The 26,027-nt window shown below is 48.7% G+C and overlaps 1 protein-coding gene across 2 annotated transcripts; it reads left to right on the top strand.

Annotated features, from left to right (window-relative positions):
* The first annotated feature begins 1,598 nt into the window (after nt 1-1,598).
* Nucleotides 1,599-26,018, top strand: ATP1A2 (ATPase Na+/K+ transporting subunit alpha 2). Of its 2 annotated transcripts, none has more exons than XM_016139415.2 (24): nt 1,599-1,713; nt 5,488-5,592; nt 5,798-5,857; nt 7,543-7,746; nt 8,247-8,360; nt 8,625-8,759; nt 9,414-9,531; nt 11,329-11,597; nt 12,416-12,614; nt 12,744-12,853; nt 13,004-13,138; nt 13,834-14,023; nt 14,157-14,332; nt 17,942-18,078; nt 18,552-18,702; nt 18,783-18,951; nt 19,203-19,357; nt 19,524-19,647; nt 19,844-19,989; nt 20,192-20,322; nt 22,762-22,863; nt 22,976-23,067; nt 24,012-24,085; nt 25,414-26,018. In XM_016139415.2, the coding sequence occupies exons 1-23, from the start codon at nt 1,702-1,704 to the stop codon at nt 24,038-24,040; spliced, it is 3,063 nt and encodes a 1,020-aa protein (XP_015994901.1). In that variant the 5' UTR covers nt 1,599-1,701; the 3' UTR covers nt 24,041-24,085; nt 25,414-26,018. The 2 variants fall into 2 exon arrangements, with proteins under 2 accessions (XP_015994901.1, XP_015994909.1); XM_016139423.2 differs by having other exon boundaries at nt 8,310-8,360.
* The last annotated feature ends 9 nt before the right edge of the window (nt 26,019-26,027 follow it).

The following is a 26,027-nucleotide window of genomic DNA, read 5'->3' on the forward strand; positions in this document are numbered from 1 at the left end:
ACCTTTGTCTTGGAGCGGGCTGCGCAGAAGATAACCCAGGAACTAAGGAAGAGGTGCTTCCTAAATCCAAAGTCATCCTCTAGTCTACCCTGACCCCAGGGCAAAGCTGCCCTTCAGTTGCCCCAGTCTTGAATGACCTAGCCACCCATGGGCCACCCTTCTAGTGACTTCTCTAAGCATTCTCTCCTAATATCTAACCACAAGATTTCTTACTACATACACCTTGAGCTACTTTTCTCACTCTCCTCTACGCACAGGGGTTTGAACTGGGATCTGTTTTTCTCTGTTTCTTCACACTGCCTGTTCTCCCCCAGGCCCAAATTCAAGGTTAGCTGAGGGCCCATAGAGAGAAGGTGTCTGCCGCATCCTACCCACCCTTCCAGCTGTAACACAGGAGGCGAGGGCGGAAGCAGGATGTGACCTTTCGGATCCCTGTAATGGAAAATCTCCATCGAAGGCCAGGAGGAGGCCAGTTATTTAGGGAATTCAGACTTGAGCTCTGTGCCCTCAGAGTGGATTTGGCGGAGGAGATGGAGAGGACGGGTAGATAATCCCTCTGCAGGGAGTTTCCTCTGCGGCCAGGCAGGGACCCAGCCCAGCCAAAGGCACCTGAAGCCTCTGGACTGAAGGCCTCAGCCCCTCCTTTATTCCCTCCCAGCTTCCTTGGGCTCAGGGTGTTCAGACCTGCTTCCAGTTCACTGGTTTCCCTCCACACTGCCCTCTGTGTGCCCAGGAAACGGGGGCCCTCCAGGAGAACCCTTCCTCTGACTGTTCCCAGCAGAAGGCGATGGTAGGGTTTTCCTTCTCCCTCTCTGCCCCTTCCAGCTCCCCCTTTCTCCCTTTGCCCTTCATTCTTTGGCTCTTTTATCAAATGGGTAGCAACAATGCTCCCCGACCAGCTGGTCTCACCTGGTGTCCCATTTCCCCCACCTGAGCTAGCTGGTATAACGTCACAGACACCCCTACCAGTAGAGGAGACGCCACCGCCCCGCCATCTCCAGACTTCCTGCTGCCCCTCGAGCCACCTTTGGCTTTGACCAGGGTCCCTCAGAGGCACCTCATATACAGAGCCTGTCCTGGGTTCCAGCGCTAGCTACTTTTTCTGCTTCCTTTTTCTGCTTCAGCGTCCCCTCTGTCTCCATGGTAGAGGGAACAGTCTCTGTTACTTTCCCTGGGAGGTTGGATGTAGGCTCCGGAGACCTGAGTTCTAATTCTACAGCTTGTATTGTTTAATCTCTCTGGGCCTCAGTTTCCCACAGGGAAAATAAGAGGAGAGTGAACCAGGTAGCCTCTGGGATCCTGGGAGGCTTAGGGGACTGCTCCCCTCTGTCCATCCCTATGAGACACCTTTTCACGCTCTTGATCCATACTGCCTTGCGGGGGGTGAGGGGGGGGTGGGGGGGCGGGAGGAGGGACAAGAGCATGCTGAGGGGGAGCACGCAGTGGGACAAACTGACGGCCACTGCCAGTTGCTTAAGGGGCGGGAGGGGAGGAGTCCTCAGGGATCCTGTTTCAACAAACGTTTCTTTTCCAAGGAGGGAAGGGGGGGTAGGCGGGGGAAGGGACCTATTTAAAGCTACCCTGTTGCCAGCCCTCTGTCTGGCTGCCCCGGGGCTCTGGCTGTCCCAGACCACCGTGTGGGCTTGGGAATCTTCCTGCTGATCTCTCCAGCCTAGGTCCCCTCAGCCACTTTGCCCCAAGATGGGCCGTGGGGTGAGTATCCCCAAAGAGCAGGGGTGGCTTTGTGGGAAGGAGAAAGGCTCTCTGGAGGTTGAAGGAGGCTAGAGAGAAATGATGAGGTGGGATGGTATGTGGAAGGAGGGTCAGAGAGAAGCCCATCTGCTGGGGTGGTTTGAACTTGGGACTCAGTCTCCCGGCTACTATGCTACAAGGCGTGCACGGATCCACTGCTCACATTCCCAAGTGCCCTCCTCTGCAGCACCCCCACAGTCAGCTCCGCAGCCCACTACACCCACCCCCTCCAGCTCTCCCTCATCGGCGTTCTTCATCTCTGTCCCATACCCAGCACAGTCCCTCCTCTCCATGTCTCCTGACTTCCCAGCTGAAGGGTTCTTTGGCACTGCTGATCCTGCCTGTCTCAGCCACCATCTGAAAATATTCATTTCTTTGAGAGTCCCAGCCTGAGAAGATATGGGTCCAAGAAGTTCTGGGTACCAGCTCCAGGGGCCCTGAGTCCCAAGGACAGTTGGGAGGGGTGCGAGGAAAGAGTCACGTGCACCCAGACGCCAGCCCAGCACCACTCCAGATGTCCCAGGCAGCACTGTCCTGCCATGGGCTTTGAGGACTTTCCCAGAGGTGAGGTCTGCCTCTCCCCCACCTCCCAGTCCACCTCTGCCTATGGCATTCTGCAGCAAAGGGGATGCCAAAGGGAAGTTAACAACTACGGCGGTGGGGGTGGGGGTGGGGTGGAGGGAAGCACCAAGCCTTGGATTCTTGGAAATGAAATTTCTGTATGGAGAATTACACACTGTGCCCACTGCTTTCCTTTTACGCAATGCTGGGCACAGAAGGAATGGGCACAGGGAGCCATGGGGGAATGCTGAGGGAAGAGGGGGGCTGTGGGGACGGTGGGGAGTTTCTGCGCCCAGGAGGGTCAGGCAAGGACGTGCTACTGCAGAGATTGAGCAGCTGGGAAAACTCCGAACTTGGACACCAGGGTTCCTGAGCTAGGGTGTGAGCCATAAATAGAACATGTGTGCGCATGCACCTGCAACCCATGTGCTTTCCATAAGCTGGAGATGATGCAGATATTCATGGATGAGCACCTGTGTTTTTGTCTCAGCGGGCAAATTTGGGAATGTACAGGTCCCCAAGCATGCGTAGGCATTGATATGCTGCTTGAGACCGTCAAACTGCTCCTTGGCATCTCTTGTTCTCCGAGTGAAAGGGAGTCCCAGCTGAGGTGCCAGAACTCTGAGGGGAGGTCAGGTGACACTCCACTGCCTCACCCGAAGTGGAGAAGAGGGAGGCAGCCTTCTACCCTGCTCCCCAGAGAACAAGGTGGACTTAGCTCAAGAGGTCTTGCTTGAGAAGCCATTTGACCTTGACTCCTTCAGGGGACTCCAGTTGCTTGGGGGTTTGTGCTTCTCCTCTAGCATCCCCTTCCCTACTACCCCCAGTAGCAAGTCAGGCAGCAGATCCAGTTGTGCTTGGACTTAGGGCTGAAGCCTGGAGTTCGATCTGCTGGGAGACCTCTGAGGAGGTGAAGCAGCCCCTACCCTCATCCCCCTGCTGGGATTAATTCTGCTTCCATCGCTTTTCCCCTGCATCTTCCCTCCAAAGCAAGGCCTAACTGTCACCTCATCACACTGTGGCCCTGAAGGGCAGCGTGGGAGTTGGGGGAAGGGACAGCACTGGTAGGAGGGAACCCAGCCTACTCCAGCTGCCACTGAGAGGCTGCAGTGGGGGGGAGCAGTGGCTGACTTCCAGCTTCCCCCACTCTGTCCCAGCCTCTGGCTTTCTCAGAAAGAACTCTCTGTTCTCCTTTAGCATTCAAGCCCTGGACTGGGACTTGTGGTTGGGGGAGGGAAGAAGAGTGTTGGTGGTGGTGGTGGGGGGTGGTCCTTACTTCCTCTCTTTCTTTCTTGCCTGGGCAGCCTGCTGGCCCCAAATCTCTGCAGGCTCCTGGCGACAGAGGCTGAGATCCTTGCCAGGGGAGGGGGAGGGGGAAGGGCCGTGTGTCCCAAGCTCTGTGCCTGCCTGAAGGAGAGCAGAGTAGGAGCTAAGGGAAGGGGGTGCCGCATTCTGCATGGGCTGCTAGCTTGGCCACCATCCAATATGCCCAAAGTGCGTGGGCTGGCAATTTTTTAAAAACCATGCTTTGGATTTTAAGCTTTATAAACTTTATTTTACATCTAAATGTACAGAAATTCTTGGGCCTCTGCTCCTTTGCCCCAACAGCAATCCTCTACTGTGTGCACCAGGCCAATTCCTGCCCCTAAAGCTCCAGAGGGCCACATCGAAGCTCGTCCAGCCATCGTTAACCTTTCATTCATTTTTCAGCCCTGTCCCATCAAGGACAGAATTCGTGAATCCAAAGCATTTCAATCCATTCAATGAACTCTCTTAGGTCACCTGGGGAAGGGAGAGGGGGAAGTGCTCAGAAGCCCTCCTCACCTATCTGTAGGGCTGTTTCAGTCTCCTCAAGGTGATCAGCCTTTAGGAAGCCAAAATTATATTTGACCCATAGACACTTTACCTGGAAAATCTCTGTTCTTTCTGCTCAATTTTGCTGTGAACTTAAAACTGCTCTAAAAGAAAAATCTACTTTTAAAAAATGCATAAAAAGAGAAAACCTTGGCCATAAATCTCACCCAGGTATCCCTTCCTTATGAAAAAAAGGAAAAATTACACCATAAAATAGAAAAGCTCATCCCTAAACACCCAGCATAGAGACAGAAACTGGGCAGACCCAGTGATAAGGATGAGATAATCTTGAGGGATGGGGAGGACAGGGGCCTGGGGAGGAAGAGGGAGTAAAAAGGCATAAAAACTTCCTGCCCTCTCCCCCCAGAAGTCCTCTATGGGACTCCGGAAGCCTGGTGGTGGTGAGGAAACCACAGGCCCTGAGAGGAAGAGGAAAATGGTGGCCTCATGAGGATCCTGCTAAAATGTTTACCTGATTTCACTAGAGGACCGGGGAATGCCTAGACCTAAGAGCTATATGCATTTTAGTTTTAGATTTATCCTCAGAGACCATTTATTTTATTTTTTGGACAAATGAGGCTCAGGTTGTGAGCCCCATTACCTAGTTGTGCTTTGGGGCCTCGAGTCCTGCAAATGCCTCTTGCTGGGCAGAGGGCTCTCAACAAGTTCGTGGCCCCATTTACTGGACGCACTCTGACCCTCCTTCTACTGACTTCTGTCAGACCATGAGTTTTGATCATTCCATTTCCACATGCCACCACCAGGCCCTGTAGTACCCTATCCTCCTCCAGACACTTTCCTGCCCTGACCTATGGCTCTGCAAAGACTCTTATTCCCCCAAATTCCTAACTATCTCTACTCCTCAGTGAGTAAAGTAGCCATGGTGTAGGGACAAAGACATCCCTACAGGGTGCTTCTACCCCTCACCAACCCCCAAGCCTGCCCACGCCCTTCCAGGATTCTAAATGGTGTAAGATGGTGGTTTTAAAGTTTTTGTATATTTTGGTTTGTATTTAGTAGCAGGTTTCTTTCAACAAACAAGATTTTAGCAGAAGCCCATCTAAGAGCAAGCTCCTGAGTCCTGAGCCCCTCAGATTTCTCTGAAATTTAAACACAGAGCCCCATGGCTCTGCCAATAGTTTGCAAACTGAGGATCTGGGGTCCCCTCTGCCCTCCACTCCCCTTTTCCTCCCTTGGGAAGAGCACTGCTTTGAATCCATTGCCCCCACTCCCAATACCTGGGCTGTCTGCAGTCAGGAGGGAGTGGAGGCTCCAGCCTTTGTCCTCCCTGACTCTCTGGGCTCTCCTTTTCTCCTGCAGGCTGGACGCGAGTACTCTCCTGCAGCCACCACTGCGGAGAATGGGGGCGGCAAGAAGAAACAGAAGGAGAAGGAGCTGGATGAGCTGAAAAAGGAGGTGGCCATGGTGAGGCCCAAAACCTGGCCAGACTATAGAAAAGGGGTCCCATGCTAGAAGAGCTACCCTACAGCCCAGTGCACTCAGATAAGATCAAGCCCACCCCACCCATGCTCCTTGCCTCGCCCCTCTGCCTGTTGGTGCCATCATGCACATTCTATACACACACAAACTCAGCCTTCCTCCCCAAAGTAACTCTGCTTCCCTTCCTCAGGATGATCACAAGCTGTCCTTGGATGAGCTGGGCCGCAAATACCAAGTGGACCTGTCCAAGGTGAGTGGCAGGGCAGCTCTGGGGAGGACACCAAAGAGGTAAGAGAACTATGCAGCAGCAGTGCGCAAGGAACCTTAAAACTGTAATCCATCCCTCGTCAGAGACCGGGAAACTGGGGCCCAGAAGCAAGTGACTAGTTGATGGCAGGGCCAGAACTAGAGGCCAGATCCCCTGCTTCCTAGTCTATGACTCTTTTCTTGTGTACCTGGAAGCCAGGACTCCTTAGAACAGCAGTCCTCAACCTTTTTGGCACCAGGGACCGGTGGTCGTATGAAAATGTAATGCCTGATGATCTGAGATGGAGCTGAGGCAGTGATGCTAGCACTGGGGAGCAGCTGTAAATACAGATGAAGCTTTGCTCGCCTGCACTGCTGCTCACCTACTGCTGTGCAACCTGGTTCCTAACAGGCCACAGACCAATACCGTCCAAAGCCCGGAGGGTCAAGGACCTCTGCCTTAGAACCCAGGCCCCAGAAGGCCTTCAGGTAGGGCTCTCCCTCTACCCTTAGCAGCCTCAGTGATAAATGAACAACCTTTCATAGGACTGACATACGTGAAATTGTGGGGTGACCCCTACTATTCTTACAGTTGGATGTTGGGGCCCTACTATGTATGTGGCATGTGATAGATGCTTTACATACATCTCTGTAATCTTTACAACAACCCTGAGAGACAGGTCCTGGTGACCTCTTTCTTACAGCAAGGAGACTGAGAGAGAGAGAGCAGCTTCCCAAGGTCACATTAATAGCAGCACAATAAGATTGCAAACCCACCATATTGAAAAATAAAAATTTATTAATCAAAAATGTGGTAGTGTAACCTCCTCTTGCAGGTTGACCTTTTGAAAATTTTATGTCCCCATTCCTTTACCTTATTTCATTTTCATTAATAACACTTTTCACTCTCTGGCAGTAACATTTACTGATTGTGTGGCACCTACCTAGATCCACAAGGTAGGGACTTTGTGAATCTTCTTCATCTCTGGGTCCCCAGAGCTGACAATAGAGCCTGGCATGTAGTAGATGCTTGATACACATTTATTAAATAAATGAGTGGAAAGATAGAGAAGTATATAAGAAGTGGCCTCTACTTTTGAAGAATGCAACATCTCATAGCAGAAAAGAATGCAAACATAGAATTCCAGTGTCATATGGTGAGAGTAGCTTTAGACAAATGCCTGAGATAAAATGGGAGGCATAGAGGGGCATCTGAACCAGCCTGGGGCTAGGGGAGCAGGGCCAGGCAAGACTTTCTAGAGAAAGTGATAGGTGACTGCCAAAGCTGTGTGACACTGATGGTCAATAATGTAGGACTCTTCTTGAATCTTTGGCAAAGTGGGGAATCTGGAAGAGAAATAGGGGGAGGAGCCAATTGCAATGTCTTTCCAGGGAGCCTTAGCCAGGCTGCCTCAAGAGGAGATTCTTGTGGCCGAAAATGTGTTTGAATCCAATGATAACCAGAGGAAAGGCCACACTCAAAACCTTCCTCAGCCTTCAAGGCTTCCAACAGCCACTGCAAACATTGCCTCTTTCGTGTGGCCTCTCCTGATGGTCCCCTAACCCTTACAACCAGGTGGGATTTTCCTCTCCACCTAGACATTATTCCCCGCCAAGGAGCTGGTGGAAAGTGGTAAGAGGCTGGGTTTGTTCTGGATGTGAGCCCACCCTTTTCCTTGCCTCCCTCAGGGCCTCACCAACCAGCGAGCCCAGGACATTCTGGCTCGAGATGGACCCAACGCCCTCACTCCACCCCCAACAACCCCTGAGTGGGTCAAGTTCTGTCGCCAGCTTTTCGGGGGCTTCTCTATCCTTCTGTGGATCGGTGCCATCCTCTGCTTTCTGGCCTATGGTATCCAGGCTGCCATGGAAGATGAACCGTCCAATGACAATGTGAGCTGGGATGTCTGACCCCTGAACCAGCCCATAACTCTGTCCTCCAACCCTAAATCTCCAGTACAGTTGGGGTTGGGGGGGACAGGGAACAAGAAGTGCATGTCACAGTGCTTTTTAGGCTGAAAATGGGTGAGACTTCTATACAAATCCATAAACGTTCCCAACACACACACACATGCACACATGCACAATCATAATCACTCATTAATGAGAAAGCCCTTCCCTGTTCCTTCACATTTAAGTGGGCTTGTCTGCATTCCTCAGTCTTTACCCCCTAAAGAAATCCTAGTCCTGAAAGCTCCCTAAGACTCCCCATATTTTCCAATCTTAGGAGGCTGGGGACAAAAATTTGAGGCGAAGGTTAAAGAGAAGAGCTTTCTTCTACTATTTTCACTTCCAGACACAGACAAAGGTGGCATTTAATGCTTGTCCCAAGGGCAGCTGCTCCTCTATGGTTGGGAGATGGGCAGGTCCCCCAAACCCTTTCTCCTTACCAGCTGTATCTGGGTGTGGTGCTGGCAGCTGTGGTCATCGTCACTGGCTGCTTCTCCTACTACCAGGAGGCCAAGAGCTCCAAGATCATGGATTCCTTCAAGAATATGGTGCCTCAGGTAGATGGCTTAGCTGTGCTCGGGGCTAGGGCATAAGGTTTCTGGGAGGGTCCAGCTCATCTCTTCTCAACTCCTTGGGGTCTGAGTTGGAGGGTTGGGCAGAGAAGTTCCTCCAATTATCCACGTCAGGACCTGGTTTTGTTGCTAAGGGTGCAGGGCTTCTCCTCCTCTTTAGTGGGGTTGGAGGAGAGGTGGGATATCAGCAGGAGAGGAAGCTAGAGGTAGAAATGAGCACCTCATGAGATGTGCATGGCCTCCCCACAGCAAGCCCTGGTGGTGCGGGAGGGCGAGAAGATGCAGATCAATGCGGAGGAGGTGGTGGTAGGAGACCTGGTGGAAGTGAAGGGTGGAGACCGCGTGCCTGCTGACCTCCGGATCATCTCATCTCATGGCTGTAAGGTGAGGAGGCCATGGCAGAGTGACCGGTTGGTCTAAGAAGAAGGTTGTGTAGAGCTGAGAGGGACTCGGTTAGAGGTTTGAAGATTGGGAGACCCAGGTCCAAATGCCAACCGATGCCCTCATACTTCCCAGCTTCGCCTTGTCTCATATATAGTGCATTGCCTCCTTATATCTGTGTGATAAATGCTCTGTGCCCCGGGTATTTTTTGATATCTACTTTATAGCCATCTTGTATTGAGTTCCAATTATTATCAGATGCTTTATGTACATTCACCTATGGCATGTAATTTAACTCTGTAAGAATGATCTAATCATGGCCACATAAGCTGTGCCATGTACAACCTTAGGTGGTGCCATGTTCGTAGACTACAGGGTTGGCGGCACCCCTTACAATTGTGCAATGCAGAGATTCTGGAATTCCCCATTTTACAGGTGAGTAAATGAAGGCTCTGGTCATGAAGAAGTTAGTAAGAGCTATGATTCCAAACCAGTGCAGGGACAATAGCTGAGTAATGCTATAAATATGTGATGAGGATGAGTATAATTTTGTCCCTTGTGTCATGAAGATTGACTGCAGTTGGAGTCAGGAGACAGCTGTGTATGCACAAATGTGTCTGCCAGTCTGATGGCTACATTCCTCCCCTTTCTCCCCAGGTGGACAACTCATCCCTAACTGGCGAGTCAGAGCCCCAGACCCGCTCCCCTGAGTTCACCCATGAGAACCCCCTGGAGACTCGCAATATCTGTTTCTTCTCTACCAACTGTGTGGAAGGTGAGGTGCTAGCCTGGTGGGGGTACTCCTCACCCTAGCCCCCACTGAGGGAGGAGTCTGAATCCTGAATCTTCAGTCAGAATTGGGGGCTCTGGCTGTACTTCCTTGTCAAAAGCCTGCTATAGAGAAGGGAATTGAGGGTTCAGGGATTGAGAGCCCTGAATATTACAAAAATAGTCCCTTCCAGAGAGCAGGGTATTTGCTGGGGCAGCTCTGCTCTATCCACTCCAAGACTGAGCAGATTCCAAAGCCTTCAGGTATTGGGCCAAGACTCCCTACACACACACACACCCATCACACCTACTCACACATATCACACACATATCACATACACATCACACACTCACACAAATCTCACACACTCATACACACTCACACATATCACACACATCACACATTACACACTTATACACACAAACCTCACACAAACAAAAATCACACATTCCCATACATCACACATCACACACACACATCCCAAGCCAGCTTTGATACTTGGGTGTCTTTGGCTTGACTGATACCTTCTGTTTCTCCTGGGTCTGGGACTAGTTGCCTCATTCTGTGGCTCTTGCTTTGACTGGACCCCCCAGGCTGGGGGAGGGGTGGGAAGTTTCCATGCAAGGTGGAAACTTGGGCCCTCCTTCAGGGTACATCATGCCTAATGTTGAGAAAAAGAATCACCGAGAGAAATTGTCATGCACTGCCTGCCCAGTTTGACCCATTCTTGTTCTAGAGGTGACCAGAAGGCAGTAAGAGCTTCTGAAGCTGCCACCACCGAGTGGCAGGAGTCCAAGTACAACTGAAGCCTGTGCCCTCTGTGGTTATGCCAGTGATCCCAGTCAGGGCTGACTGGAAGTTGGATAGGGAGCAAGAGCTGGTGGGAGAAAGAAGCCTGACCAGACCATAGGCCTCAGAAAGTTGGATAAAGGAAGCCTTGTGCCCCAACTCCACACCTTTCCTTTCTTGTTTCGTCACTTCTCTTGAGTGCGTTATGTTTCTCTGGGCTTTTCCCCTCCTTCAGCAAGTTGGAATTAAAATGAAAATCATCAAAAAGTAAATTTCCTAAATTTTTAACATGCTGAGATTCCGAAGTTTGTTCCACATGTCCCACAATTGTTTAAAATGCCTAGCAAAATATTTCCATTACTTATTCTGAAATTAGCTTTGAAGAGAGTGTAGGTCATAAATGGAACTAACATTTGTTGAGTGCCTACTATGTGCCAGGAACTGGTCTAGGTGCATTTCAGCACTCTCATTTAATTATTGAAATGGCCCCTAGGTAGGAACTCAAACAAGGATTCAAACTCAGATTTGGCTGGCTCCTACATGCATGTTCTTCCCATTTCCCACCCTTCCTCCCCTGGAGGCCTCTTTAATGTCTACATAAAGGTCAGTAATTGCCTAGCTTCTTTTATAGAGATTCATGCCTAATGTTGAGAAAAAGAATCTTAAGACTACATGGAAAATTCATAAGTGCTTTATTTTGTGTTCATAATATACTTTTCAATAACAAGTGTGAGATTGATTTTACTAAAACACTGCAGGCAATATTTTTATTTCACTTATTGAATCTCTTAAATTTGAACATTATTTGCAAGGTTTTTCCACAGGCGCAAGTGTAGGTGAAAATAATTTGTTGTTGTACTGAGCTTGGGACTGGCAATCTATGCAGGGAAAGTAAGCCAGTCTACTAAAACTCCAGGATCAGAGTCTTTGGCTCATTTACTCCAGGATGGTTTTCCTTTCTCAGACAGTAGGACAGTACTTCAGTTCAGCCTGGTGTCCTCTCCTATGTTTCAGGCACTGCTAGGGGCATCGTCATTGCCACAGGTGATCGGACGGTGATGGGCCGCATAGCCACTCTGGCCTCAGGCCTGGAAGTTGGGCGGACGCCCATAGCCATGGAGATCGAACATTTCATCCAGCTGATCACAGGGGTGGCTGTGTTTCTGGGTGTCTCCTTCTTCGTGCTGTCGCTCATCCTGGGCTACAGCTGGCTGGAGGCCGTCATCTTCCTCATTGGCATCATCGTGGCCAACGTGCCTGAGGGTCTCCTGGCCACTGTCACTGTGAGTGGTCCAGCTGAAAAGCCACCAGGGGAGGGTCTTGCTACTCTTTCCTCAAAAGTAATAGAGGCTTATTGCTTCTCAGTAATTTTTTTTACTGCCAACCCGTAAAATCACATAACACATTCTTCTTTAATACATGCCTCAGAGTTTGAGTCTGAAAAAATCTCAGGTTGGGCTATACCTTGGCGCAAAGTTTCTCTCCTAGAGCTTGTCATGGTCACCTTTTTTCACTAACCACAAACTATTCATCTGCTTCTTGTAGTCTGGAGCTCATTCTGGCCAACTCTTCTGGTAAAAGCTCTCTCAAAGGTCACCAGTGACTAACTAGCAAATCCAGTGACCTTTCTCAGCTTCAATCTTTAACTCTGTTGCTGAAATGGATATTGCTGTCCAACTGCCTGGAATCTTCTCTCTCATTGATCACTATGACATGTCACTATCCTGGCTCTCTCCTCTCTGTCCCCAGCAGTGTCTTCCCCTTCTCCCTGATGCTAATTCTCAAGCCTCAGCTCTCTGCTCTCCCCTTACACCCTTAGAGAGAGCACAGTTTCCAGGGCCCGATCTGGGCAACTCTCACATCCCCGCACACAGTGCTACACTGGCCCTTTCTGGAGCTCAAGCCAAATGTCTTCAACTCCTAACTAGACGTTTCACTTAAATATACACCTGTGATCTTGGTTCAACTGCTCACACTTAGGTCCCACTTATGTTTGTGGAGCAGAATCAAGGGAGAAAGGAGAGAGCCCTGCTCTGGGGGAAAGGTCATAGACATCTCCACCTCAAGCTTAGACCTTTCTTATTTCCTCTCTCTCTACCAGGTGTGTCTGACCCTGACAGCCAAGCGCATGGCAAGGAAGAACTGCCTGGTGAAGAACCTGGAGGCAGTGGAGACGCTGGGTTCCACCTCCACCATCTGCTCCGACAAGACGGGCACCCTCACCCAGAACCGCATGACTGTCGCCCACATGTGGTTTGACAACCAGATCCATGAGGCCGATACCACTGAAGACCAGTCTGGTGATTGGGCATTGCAGAAGAGCGAAGGGGGCTGGAGGATGTCCAAGACACTGGCGGGGTGGGTGGGTGGGGGGAGATAAGGGCTCTAAAGGGAAACTAAGCTCCTGATTCTCCCTCATTTCCTTCCAGGGGCCACTTTTGACAAACGATCCCCTACATGGACAGCCCTATCTCGCATAGCTGGTCTCTGCAACCGTGCGGTCTTCAAGGCCGGACAGGAGAACATTTCTGTGTCTAAGGTAGAGGGTCAGGGTCGTCTCCATAGCCTGTCCACTTTGCTAACACTCAGCTTTCCCTCTCACACTCTGTGGCAGCCTCTGAGGCTCAGTGCCCTCTCGCCTTGGTCCTCCACCCTTCCCAGCCCGTGACACTGAATTCTCTTCTGGCAGCGGGACACAGCTGGTGATGCCTCTGAATCAGCCCTGCTGAAGTGCATTGAGCTGTCCTGTGGCTCCGTGAGGAAGATGAGAGACAGAAACCCCAAGGTGGCAGAAATTCCTTTCAACTCCACCAACAAGTACCAGGTCTGGTCAGGGCACCAGAAAGGGGAAGGGAGGGACAGAAATGAGGGGGTACATAAAAGCCAAGGGGCAGTCATCCACATGAGGAGGAGGGACATCAGAGCATCATATTCTCTCACCCTGGCTTTATCCCCTAGGGCAACCTGAGTGAATATATGTCTGGTTACCATTACCCCTTAACTCCCAAACTACACCTGACTGTTCTTTCCAGAATTCCCCATCCTTGGGCCTCAGTCCCCCTGCTCTTCTATCCCATTAAGTTGAAACATACTTTTGAATTTCCTGAGGGTATCCCTCAGACTGTAGGCATCTGTTAAATGACAAAAACACAGTATCAGCTATGTCCTGTGTAGGTCATAGAGGTAAAGCCCCAATAAGGCCAGCATGATGGTGGGGGAGGATGCTGACAAGAGAGCCATCCAGCCCTTGGCAGTGTCTGTCTTAACTGATTTTAATAAATATTTGTTGAGTCAATGAATGTTCTATGAGAAAGTGACTCTCAAGTTACAGGGTTAAGACTATGAGGCCCAAACAGCACTCTACACATAGAGACTGTCCCTATGCTGACAAGGATCGATTGGTCAAGACTTATCAAGGAAGTTTTCTTACCAGCCTCTGCTCTGTCCCAGACCCTGTGCTAGGCACTGGAGCTACCAAGACAAGTATGGTCCCTCTGTAACTGCTTGTCTTCTCTCCAGCTGTCCATACATGAGCGAGAAGACAGCCCCCAGAGCCACGTGCTGGTGATGAAGGGAGCCCCAGAGCGCATCCTGGACCGGTGTTCCTCCATCTTGGTGCAGGGCAAAGAGATCCCTCTGGACAAGGAGATGCAAGATGCCTTTCAGAATGCCTACATGGAGTTGGGAGGGCTAGGGGAGCGAGTGCTGGGTGAGCGGCCAGAGCGAGGAGCAGGGCTGAGAAAGGGATCCCCAAACCTCAGTGGCTTCCCTGAGATTAGGGGCTTTGGTGGTGTTCAGGCAGCCATCTTGCTGTCTCACTCCTCCTTTCTGCCCATCTTCAGGGTTCTGTCAACTGAATCTGCCCTCTGGAAAGTTTCCTCGCGGCTTCAAATTCGACACAGATGAGCTGAACTTTCCCACGGAGAAGCTTTGTTTCGTGGGTCTCATGTCCATGATTGACCCTCCCCGGGCCGCTGTGCCAGATGCTGTGGGCAAGTGTCGGAGTGCAGGCATCAAGGTACTGGCCTCACTTCCTTTCCTCCACCCTCTCCATCCACATACCAAAGGTCAAGGGACTGCAGGGGCTGTTGGCCTGGGGACACCCAGGCCATGGTGGTCTCCTTCCCACTGACTGTGAGGAAGCTGTCACCTGCAAAAGAAAGGTCAGCCACGGCCTTGAAGTACTCACCTCTGTCCCTTGTGCTCAGAATGCCCAGTTTCTCACGTTCGTCCTCTCCCTCCCTGACATTCCGTTCTGATGTCAAGCTGATCTCGCACCCCTATCTTGGAAATACAGTTGTCCTACTCTTCCCAACCACTGCTCACTTTCTCTAGCCATTTGGGATGGATTATCAGGCTCCTGTCTGCACCAACTCACTCACTCCCCCAAGAACCTTGTAGACTGGGTCCAGACCTCATTCCACCCAGCACACCTCTCTTGGGTTCTCTTGTTCAACTGCAATTGCTTCTCAATGTCTGCTCCCTCCTCAGTGCTACATTTGTTCTTCATTTAACAAATATTTATAGTTTGCTAACTGTGTACCAGGCAGTGTTCAAGGTGCTGGAGTTCAACAAACAAATAAACAAACGAACGAAACAAACATAAATCTTGAAGCTTACTTTCCTATTCCAACATACAGCTCTTTACCACTCCCCTTAACCTAGCTCCTCACCAGTTCTGGTGCCTTCACTTGCTTCTGCTTTTTCAGCATCTCGCCTATTATCATGTAAGTTCAACTCACCTTGTCTACTGAGGTCCAGATACTGTGCTAAGTGCTGGGGATACAAAATGAATAAGACATAGCCTGGCCTCTAGAGCTCATGGTCTCTCAGGGGAAACAAATGCCTTTACAATTAACCTCTAAACAATCATAATAGCTAGGGTAGCTGAGCAGCTACTATGGGTCAGATACTCTAATAATAAAAACAGCCAATTGTTTTGTGAACTGCTATTAGTACTAAACCTGTATAATCTATTTAATCTTCATAACAACCCTATGAGCAAGCACTAGTATTTTCCCTTTTTATAGAAAGGGAAACTGAGGCACAAAGTAACATGCCCAAGACCACACAGCTAGTAAGTGGTAGGGCCAGAATTTGAACCAAGGCAGTCAGCTATTTCTTAACCATCATGCTAGAGGATTTGTCTGTATATATGCATATATATGTGTTTTCTGAATCCCATAGCACTCTGTCTCCAAGGTAAGGATCACTACTCTCATTTAAAAATAAAATAAGCTGAGACTCAGAGTGGGTAAGTGCTTTCCCAAAATAAAACTGCTAGTAAGAAATGGATTGGCTGTATGAAGCATGGCCTGCTTCTCTGGAAGGCACATACTGCCACTGCTCATCAGGTTGCCTCTTGCTGTGATTAGAACTACCTCAGAGGCCTGGGGAAAGTCCCTCCATGGGAAGTCAGAGCAGGGAGCAATTAATTCTGCCTCAGGGAACTGGACAGTGTTTTACAGAGGGCAGGATATTTGATCTGGGCCTCAGCAGTTGACAAGTATTTCGTAAGGCAGTGAGAGAAGAGGAAGACATGTCAGAAGCAGGGACAAGGTGTTCCCTGCATGGTTAGACGGTACCAGCATGTGGTTACAAGGAAAGGTGGCAGAGGACCACTGGGAATTAAGGCTGGAACTTTGGGCCAGGGCCATTTGCCTAAATGCCAGACTTAGGCTTTATCCTGAGGTCCACAGAGAGCCACAGGTGCCACAGGGCAGATCTAGCTTTTAGGAGGCTACCTGAATGAAGGAAGACCTGGATTTGGAGATGATTTAGAGTCATGGAGACAGGCAAGAGGCTATTGCAATAGTGCAGGCAAGGGATGATGACCCGGACGAGGACAGTAACAAAGGGAGTGGAGGAGAGTTGTTACTTTTGGGAAACGTTTGGAGGACTTGGTGCCAAACTGAATATGGAAGATGAGGAGGATATAGGAGGCAAAAGGCCTGACTGAATAAGGGGTATTTCCAACTGTAGGGAGTAGTGGAACAGACTTGGTATGGATGGCGGGAGTAGAAATAATGAGTTCAACTTGACCTTATATTTAAAGACTCTGTAAGATGCCCAGGTAAAGATGTTCTGAAAAAAGCTGGAATATGGTTTACAGCTCAAGAAAGACTGTCAGGATTGAAGCTTTGAGTCTCATTAGACCATGAGTGCAAAATAAAGACATATTAGGACGTTTTATTATATTGCCCATGAACAAAACACCTTGACTAACAAAATGGATGTCAAGGCAGCAATACAATGAAGTAGTTCAGTTAAATTCTTGATAATTACAAATCGTAATGTTTAACATTGTCCAGAAAAAGAGCGTGAGTCAAGAAAGGGGAGGAGAATGAAACTCTGGGGCACACCAACATTTAGGAGCAAGTAGAGGAATAAGAACCAGTGACTGAGGGAAGAGAGTGGTAAGACACAGCTAACATTTATTAGGTGTTTACCCAATGCCACTTACTCTTCATGACAACCAGAAAGAGCAGGACTCATTTTCTCCATGTGCTGAGACTCAGTGAAAGGACTTGTTTAAGGTCCTAGAGCTAGGGAAAGTCAGTGTTTACACTTAGGTCAGCCTTCCAATTCCAAGCTATTTCTTCCACTCTTCTTGGCTGCCTCCCTGAGGAGGGTGAGAAGTGCATGGCGGGAGTGGAGGGGAACCAGAAGTAAAGGGCCCAAGGGAAGAGAGTGTTTCAAGGAGGATAGTGAACAGTGGCCAAATGTCTCAGAGGGGTCAAGAGGAGGAGTACTGAAAAGATGCTATTGTTTTTCAATTTAGAGGCTTATGTGTCCTTTGGGGGGTAGTTTCAGTGAAGTGGTAGGGCTGTGAGAGAAGGCAGTGGGACCTAAAGGGGCTTCCTTCTCTTAATATCTATTTGGTTTGTTCCCATGAACCAAAACATGCAAATGCTAACCTAATCCAGTATTGATCATCTGCTGCTTATAATAGCCTCTTAAGTAGCTTCTCAGATGTCAACCATCCTCTCCAACCAACTCAACCATTCTGCAACACTACAATGAATATTATTATTAGGGTAGGAATCACCTTCTTCCCACATCATGGAGTAATGTCGGCGGGGAGGGAAGGAGGACCGTCTTCATGTCCTCCTTACTCTGTCCAGTGAGACTTCCTGTAGCAATTATATTGGACAGTAAGAAGGCCACATTCTAATTCTGGCTCTCTGCAACCTTGTGCAAATCACAGGCCCTTCGTAAGTTTTTGTTTCCTCGTTGGTAAACAGGAGGGAGCTGTTAAGGGTCCTCTAGCTCTGATAGCCTCGTATCCCATGAAATCCTGACTCCTAAACAATCTTTGAGGCTTCTTTTCCAAGGGACCCTTGTCAACATGTTACTTTGTCATGGCAGCTTTCTTTCATTTAAGCAAACTATTTATGATCCCTAGAATATAACTTGTCATTGTCTCTCCCCCTCACCTACTCACCCAAAGACACACACACACACACACACACACACACGCATGCACACGTTCCATTATTTCGGCTGAGATCTATCAGCCTCAGCATCTAGTGGCCTGGCTTTTCCTGTCTTTGGGAAAGAACTAGAAGGAGGGGGAAATCTTAATACTGCTGTCCTTTCACCTTTTCTTCTTTCTTCTTCCCACCAGGTGATCATGGTGACCGGGGACCACCCTATCACAGCCAAGGCCATTGCTAAAGGTGTGGGCATTATATCAGAGGGCAATGAGACTGTGGAGGACATTGCAGCCCGGCTCAACATACCAGTCAGTCAAGTCAACCCAAGGTGAGGCCTTTGCAGGACCCCTTATATCCCTGATCAACCACAGGGTACCTGAGTCTTGCCTGGGATATCAGGTTAACACCTCTGAAACCTACACAGGCCTTTCCTTTGGTTCCTCAGTTCTGAATGTGTCCAGGCTTTGCCACTGTTTAGCTGTGTAACCTTGGAGACATCATCTTACCTTTTTGAGTCTCCATTTTCTCAAATACAAAATAGGATCTGATCTATACCGCAGGGTGGCTACAGCAGTGAGATATGTATAAGGGATAGAACACACGCCTAGCAAACTATACTGACTGTGATGATGTGCATGATGAGTCTAGCGTCACTTCCTCAGAGAGAGAACTGGGAAAAACAGGTCACTGAGCTTTGAGGGAGAGGAGGATGAGGCCCCGGGGGACCGGAGCCCCAGAGGCAGTCAGGACAGATGGCAGGCTGGTAGACCAGGAATCAGCACCTTTGCCCCTGCCCTACAGAGAGGCCAAGGCGTGTGTGGTGCATGGTTCTGACCTGAAGGACATGACGTCAGAGCAGCTGGACGAGATCCTCAAGAACCACACGGAGATTGTCTTTGCGCGGACATCTCCGCAGCAGAAGCTTATCATCGTGGAGGGGTGTCAGAGGCAGGTGAGCAAAGTGGCATGAGACAGGGTGGGCATGCTGTGTGCAGGGCCTTGACCCTTCAGCTTGGCTGTACCTTCTCCCAGGGAGCCATTGTGGCGGTGACAGGCGATGGCGTGAATGATTCCCCTGCGCTGAAGAAGGCAGACATCGGCATTGCCATGGGCATCTCAGGCTCCGATGTCTCTAAGCAGGCAGCCGACATGATCCTTCTGGATGACAACTTTGCCTCCATTGTTACAGGCGTGGAGGAGGGTGAGGAGGCTCTGCTCTGCTCTGGGGTGGCAACCAGGATGTCTGATGCCCGGATGCCTGCTTCCTGTGCTTCCTGTACCTTTTACCTCAGTCACAAAGTCACCTCATGGTTCCAGGCATCCACTCCTGGCTTTAGCTTTCCTCACACACAAAATCTTCCTCTCTCAGGAAGTCAAGCAACCACACTTCTGGGGCTAAGGGTGGAGAAGGGTCCTTCTGATCTCCCTAATGCCCTCAGAATTTCCCCACAGGCCGCCTCATCTTTGACAACCTGAAGAAATCCATCGCATACACCCTGACCAGCAACATCCCTGAGATCACCCCCTTCCTGCTCTTCATCATTGCCAACATCCCCCTACCACTGGGCACTGTGACCATCCTCTGCATCGACCTGGGCACTGACATGGTGAGGCCAAGAGCTGAAGTAGGGGACAGGCAAGGCAACATGTAGGCACAGTGAGAAGGGATGGGCAGCAGGCCAGGGGCAGCTGTCCAGGCTTGCAGGTTGAAGAGAAAACAAGCAGGAGGCTCCCTTCCATACCCTTCTCACTCCAACTCCCCACTTCACATAGGTCCCTGCCATCTCTTTGGCCTATGAGGCAGCTGAGAGTGACATCATGAAACGACAGCCGAGGAACTCACAGACAGACAAGCTGGTCAATGAGCGGCTCATCAGCATGGCTTATGGACAGATCGGTGCGGCAGGGCCCTAGGGTTCCAGTGGGGACCTCAAAGAATGCTTTCTCTAGCTTTTAGAGAAAGGAGCTCCTGGCAAATGTCCAGGATAGGGTCCAGCTCCCCCAGGGTCAGAAATGTCTGCTGTGGCCTATCAGGGTGGCCCCTCCAGCTTCCTTCTCTGACCCAGGCCCTGCCTCTCACCCACGATCCACAGGGATGATCCAGGCACTGGGTGGCTTCTTCACCTATTTCGTGATCCTGGCAGAGAACGGCTTCTTGCCCTCACGGCTGCTGGGAATACGCCTTGACTGGGATGACCGGTCCACGAATGACCTGGAGGACAGCTATGGACAGGAGTGGGTGAGTGGGGCTGCGTATGTGTACACATATGTATATGAGAGGTGAGCTAAATGCCTGGCGGAGGTAGTCAGTAGTGGCCAACTGGGATTGGGGGCTAAGGGTAGATTTAGAGCCTAGGGTTTAACAATGGCCCTGAGCTATTTTACACTCTGATCCTGTCCTTTTTTCTCACACTGTCACTTGTCTACTTACCCTGTCCCAGACTTATGAGCAGCGGAAGGTGGTGGAGTTTACATGCCATACAGCCTTTTTTGCCAGCATTGTGGTAGTGCAGTGGGCCGACCTCATCATCTGCAAGACCCGCCGCAACTCAGTCTTCCAGCAGGGCATGAAGTGAGTGCCCCCACTGCCAGGCACCCGTTCCCCCAGGCAGAGTCGGCTCTGGGCACACTCGCCAACCCATGCTGTCTCACCTCAAGCCCGTGGGCCCAGTTCTGCTGGGGGCACATCATATCCATAGCCATGTTTGAAATAGTTGAGAGAAGATGAGGTGATATGACTATTTCTGATGAGTTTTATTTTGTTCCTAAAATGTACTTTGTTAAGGTCTCCTTCTACCTTCCTTCCTTTTCATCTTCCCTCTATGCCTCCTTACTCTCTCCCTCTCTTCTTTCCTTCCTTCCTTTCTTCTTTTTTTCTTTCCTTTTTTCCTTCTTTACTTCTTTCCTTCCTTATGTTTTTCCTTCCTTCCTTCCTCCATCTCTTACTCTATTGACACCTCATCTTTTGCTCAGCCCTAAAAACAGGGTCTCACATGCTCCCCTGCATTTGTGGGTAGCTCTTGCCTTGTGGTGATGGTGTTATCCTTGTAGGGTTGGTGAGCCATTCAGGGTCAGCTTTAATACCTTCTTATATTGTGAGTTACAATGTGCCAATTACTGAGGTAAGTGATTCAAAGACATTGTTCAACCTCACAATAGCTCTATGAGGTAGATATTATAAATCCATCAATTTATGGATGAGACCCCAAAAAAGTTAAATGATGTGCCTGAGGTCACTCAGCTGGTAAGGGTTAACCCAGATCAGCTTCTAAAGCCCAAGCTCTTTGCCACTACACTGGGTAGCTCACCTATCACAGAGTCTGGCACCTGGGAGGTGCTCAGTAACCACTCTGTGATTGTCACATGGGTGGTAGTAAGTCCTGAAGTTATCAGGCCTGTTCTCTTTATTGTCTTCTACTGGAAACAATGGCCACAATTTCCCAAGTGAGTTTTGTCATAATTTCTTAGTAAGGGAAAAAATTAAGATGCCAAAATCCTGGTAAAGTTAATAGCAGTTAAGATCCTAGGGAGAAAAAAGTGAAAAGTCTGTTAGATAAATAAAGGTAACATGAAGGAAGGTGATTCCAATGAGCTAAAAACACTAACAAGTAAGATGAGGTAAGAAGACAACAGAGAGCAGAGAATTCAAGAAATTGGGTACAGTTCTGAGTTGGGACTTACTGTGTAGTGCTTGGAGGACATAGGAAGGTGGAACATAACTGGCTAAATGTAGCCCATTTGAGAGGCAAATGGAAAGAAACGAATGTCAGGCTGGGTACGGGGGAGTACTAATACCAACCGATCACCTGGCCAGAGGCAGCTTCAGCACCTCAGGCACCACCTGGAGTCCCTGGGCCCTCAAGGGGTCCTCCAGGATGCTATTCACATTGTTCAAAAGGCTTTACGGAAATTAAGCACCTCCCTGTGAGAAGGCCCCTAAGCCCACTTAAGTGTCACTCTTGGGCAGAAGTCTAGGTATGCAGCATAGTGATCATATCAAGTGTAGTTAGTTCTGTTTGGAAGCTGGGTATATTTCTAATTAATTTTAATTGGGGAAACATATTTACTATTTATTAACAAACGTAACTTGAAAAGCAAAAATCAATTAAAATTTGGCCTTTATAGAGGAAAAATAGAAGGGATCCAGAGTGAGTGAAAAGTTTGGGAACCACTGGTTTAAGCCATAAAGAAGTGAAGTGTGTAAGGTTGAGTAATGATAATATGACTGAGCACTTTCTACACATTATCTCCCATGATTTTCCAAGCAATTCTATGATATAAAGGTAATATCTCCATTTTACAGAGAAGGAACATGAGGCTCATAGAAGTAACAAAACACTGCTTATAACCAAAAGCTAGTAAGCGGCAGTGCTCCTGACTCCAGAGACTGCCCTCAGAACCTTATTCTATCTTGCTTTTTAATCCTACCATAGCAAATATATATTTAACACATACTCTCCAGTGAGCTCTCCCTCTGCTAAGTCCTTTACACACATTCTCTTCTTTATTGAATATCTACAACCGACAGCTACCAGGGGGTGTAGGAGACACTGGGAATGTAGAAGACATACATGGGTCCTGAACTCAAGGAGCTTTCACGGCACCATGCTGGGGAGATGACACTTTCACAGACCACTTGCCTGAAGCAATAACAAGATTATAAATGCTGAAGAGGAGGCCCCATGTCTCCAGAAGGAAGCTTGTGTTGACCATGGCATCTCCAAAACAGAGCATCGCCCACACATAGAAACATTTATTTAATGAATGAATATATGTGTTATAGACAAGAATCAGAAGTTAATCAATAAGCACAAAAATAAAGAAAAATTTTTCTTGGGTTACACACAGAACGAGAAGAGAATATCTGAAGAGGGCACAGGAAGACGTCATTTATGATCCTTCCCTCACATTTCCTCTCCCCTCCTTCCCTTCCACCACCAGGGGTCTCCCTGGATCTCTTCCTCTTTCCCCTCCCTTCAAATTCTACCTACCTTCCTTTCTTTGCCTCCAGGAACAAGATTTTGATCTTTGGGCTCCTGGAGGAGACAGCACTAGCTGCCTTTCTGTCCTACTGCCCAGGCATGGGTGTGGCCCTCCGCATGTACCCGCTCAAGTGAGTGTCTCTTTAGAAGGGCACCTTCTAGGATCCAAATTCTGGTCCATTCAAATCCTCCTTTATGTGACCAGCCTCTAATGTTCCTAATACTCTCCTCTGCTTCCTTCAGGGTCACCTGGTGGTTCTGTGCCTTCCCTTACAGTCTCCTCATCTTCATCTATGATGAGGTCCGCAAGCTCATCCTGCGACGATATCCTGGTGGTAAGCACCTCCACATCTCACTCCAACCCCCAGGAAATGTGACCTCCAATGTTGGCTATGCCTCCAGGGCTCCCAACCCAAACTCCATTCCAACTACGGAGCCCTGCTCCTTTCCCCAGTGCCCTCAGATCCTGGGCTCCAGGTTCTAGGACACCTAATTCCTCTCAGATTCTGGTCACACCTTAATATGCAATTGGTCTCTGAAGCCCTGCACCTTTCACCCAGAATCACAAAATACCAGAATTAGAAAGGCCCTTGAGGTCATCTAATCCCACCTCCACATTTGACAGCTAAAAGAGGCACAAAAGTGAATTTATTTGTTCAGAGTCATAAAGCAAGGAGCAGCATAATTGACACTGGAAACTAAGGCCTCCTGATTCCCAAGCATCAAACAAATGCTTTATTTTGTTTTTTCAACAAGCGTGTTTATCACTTACTGGAAATTGAAAAAGAATGGCCTATAAGCCAAACACGGTCCATGGATAGTGTTTGGCTTGCCTTGCCCTGTATTGTTCAGGTGTGTGTTTTTAATTGACCCAATATCTAAAACTTAGGGGCTTTCACATAGAATCCAAATTTCTGACTTCTTCTGGAAAATTACAAGAGATGCCAAATTTCCATTCAGCAGCAACAGGTGACTGTCCCTTTAGAAACTCATTTGTTTTACCTGAATAGCTCCTATAAACAGTTGCATTTTCACCCCCAAGTACTACTCTATACCCACATTCCACTATGCTAAATACAAGTCTCTCTTTTCCCCTAATCTATTACCCCAGCTCATAAGGTTTCATCCCCCACCCCTTTTTACCCCGCCCTGAGGCTACTCCCCTTGGCCCCCATCCCTAGGTTCCTATCCACCTGGCCTCAACCACCCAAGCTCATAGAAAATTTACCTCTTGCCTTTTTTTTTAAACTTACCCTACAACCCTTGATCTCTCTAACAGGCTGGGTGGAAAAGGAGACATACTACTGAGCCCACTGGAAAGAAGAACCAGGCACGAGAAAGATGGGGTGCTCTGTAGGTGTTGCGGGGATGGTGATGGGGAGGGGTGGAAAAACAGGGGTGGCTTTTAGGGAAAGATTTGGGGAGAGAGAATGAGGCAACTCAGCAGGCTAAGTTGGGAGGAGTGGGTAAACAAGCTTGGGGGGGATTGCCCCAGAAATCCAACTCTGAACCGTCAGATTAGACATTCTCCCCAGATCCTGCTCCATCCCACTCCACTGTGTTACTTTCATGTGGAACTGAAGGTTACCCTACCCCTTCCCATTCCTTATCCATTCACTCCCACCTCCCACTAGAACAGACCAATGCCCACAGACAGAACCTGTCTAACCAAGAGGAGGAACACCATCTCAGATCACCAGTGTCTCTTTATCTCTCCAGCCTCATCCCACTTACTACTTTCACCTCTCATTTGCTTCCTCCCCAACCCTGTCGCCTACTTCCACCTCCAACCTGGAAAGCACAAATGGTTTGTCCTGGTGAGGCAATAAAGGGAAGCTGGATGGAGAAGCCAGTTGTCTCCCAGTCCAAGCTAGTTAGAAACCTCTAGAGGAGAGCTGAGCAGACAGGTGGGAGGTTGGTATGGCAGAGGAGGCAAACAACAATGGGAGAGAGATAAGAAAGGAGAGAGTGTCAATGACATGGTATTTGACATATAGATAGATGTCTAGGCTCCAGCTCTGTGTCCTGACCTTTTACAGTGCCCTGCTGCATACCAAATTCAAATGTCATCAGAGTAACAACAGAGGCAGGACCAGAGGCGATCTGGGGAGCTTCACTGAGATCCCATACCCATGTGCCATGGAGTTCTCACTGACTCTTGCTTTGTAGTCTGTTTGGCCCAGGAGGCCCAGGTGTCACAGATGCTCCAGCTCTCTCAATCACACATGCTTGGTAACACCTGCCCTTTAGAGTGCTAAGAACTCAGAAGTTACATATTGATCTGAGAGGGATAACTACCGATTCATTCCCTGCCACTCCCACCTCTTTCTCTTTTATGCCAATGCTGATAAACTTGCCTCATTCTTATGCACTGCCAAACCATACTTTCCCAGCCAACAGCTGGAATTGGGGTGGAGAGATTCTCTGAACCTTCCTGTCTTGCAGGGACATGCAGAATCAGCTTAGGTCATGAACAAGGTCGGAACCTCTAGATAAGAGGTAAAGCATTAGGAGACCTGCCTTTGACTTCTCAGTCAGCAAAGTCACTCCTCTCAGGCAAATGTCCTTCATGCTGATGTTCATTGTGCTCATTTCCCCTGAGATGAGTGGTTGGTTTCTGTTTCTACAAGATATACTTTTTCTTCTCTTTTCCCTCCCCACCTAACACTTCTGCTCTGCAGGCAGCTCTGCCCATTCTCTGAGGCTGATTTACAAGGCATTGGGAATATCCTACAAAGAGAGACCTAGATGATCAAAACAAGTAAGAGACACCTAAGGAAAAAGGAAGATCTAAGGCAGAAAGGAAGGAAGTACATAAGACAAGTGTTAGATCGGGCCTATAAGCTACCTGCCAAGGTCTGTTACTTCATTACACTGGAATTCTACTTTATCAGAAGTACCTTGAAATAAATGAGTCATCGCCTTTTGTGTAGAAAACTGAGATGGAAACCATAATAATTTGGGCCTGATTAATTTGAGATTTAGTGACTATGGGCAAAAGTTTATCCTTATGCAATCAATAAAAATGGTATTTGTTTAGAAAATTAGGAGCATAAACAATATTTCTAAGGGTGGCATATTTAGTCTACCTAAAACAATACTTTTCTGGCACTTTAGGAATCTCTATTTAGAAGTAGTGAGTATATTGGCTAATTATCATCAATTCTTATGTGTTTGTTAAAGAAACATCTGCAAGACCTTTACTTGGTGACCTTTTGTAAGACATTAATTTGAAGCACTGTATATGTACTTGAAAATAATAAAATTGCATTTCTTTATGAAAAAAGAAATCTCT

This window comes from Rousettus aegyptiacus, unplaced genomic scaffold (assembly GCF_014176215.1).
Source record: "Rousettus aegyptiacus isolate mRouAeg1 unplaced genomic scaffold, mRouAeg1.p scaffold_m13_p_17, whole genome shotgun sequence".
Taxonomy (NCBI): Eukaryota; Metazoa; Chordata; class Mammalia; order Chiroptera; family Pteropodidae; genus Rousettus; species Rousettus aegyptiacus.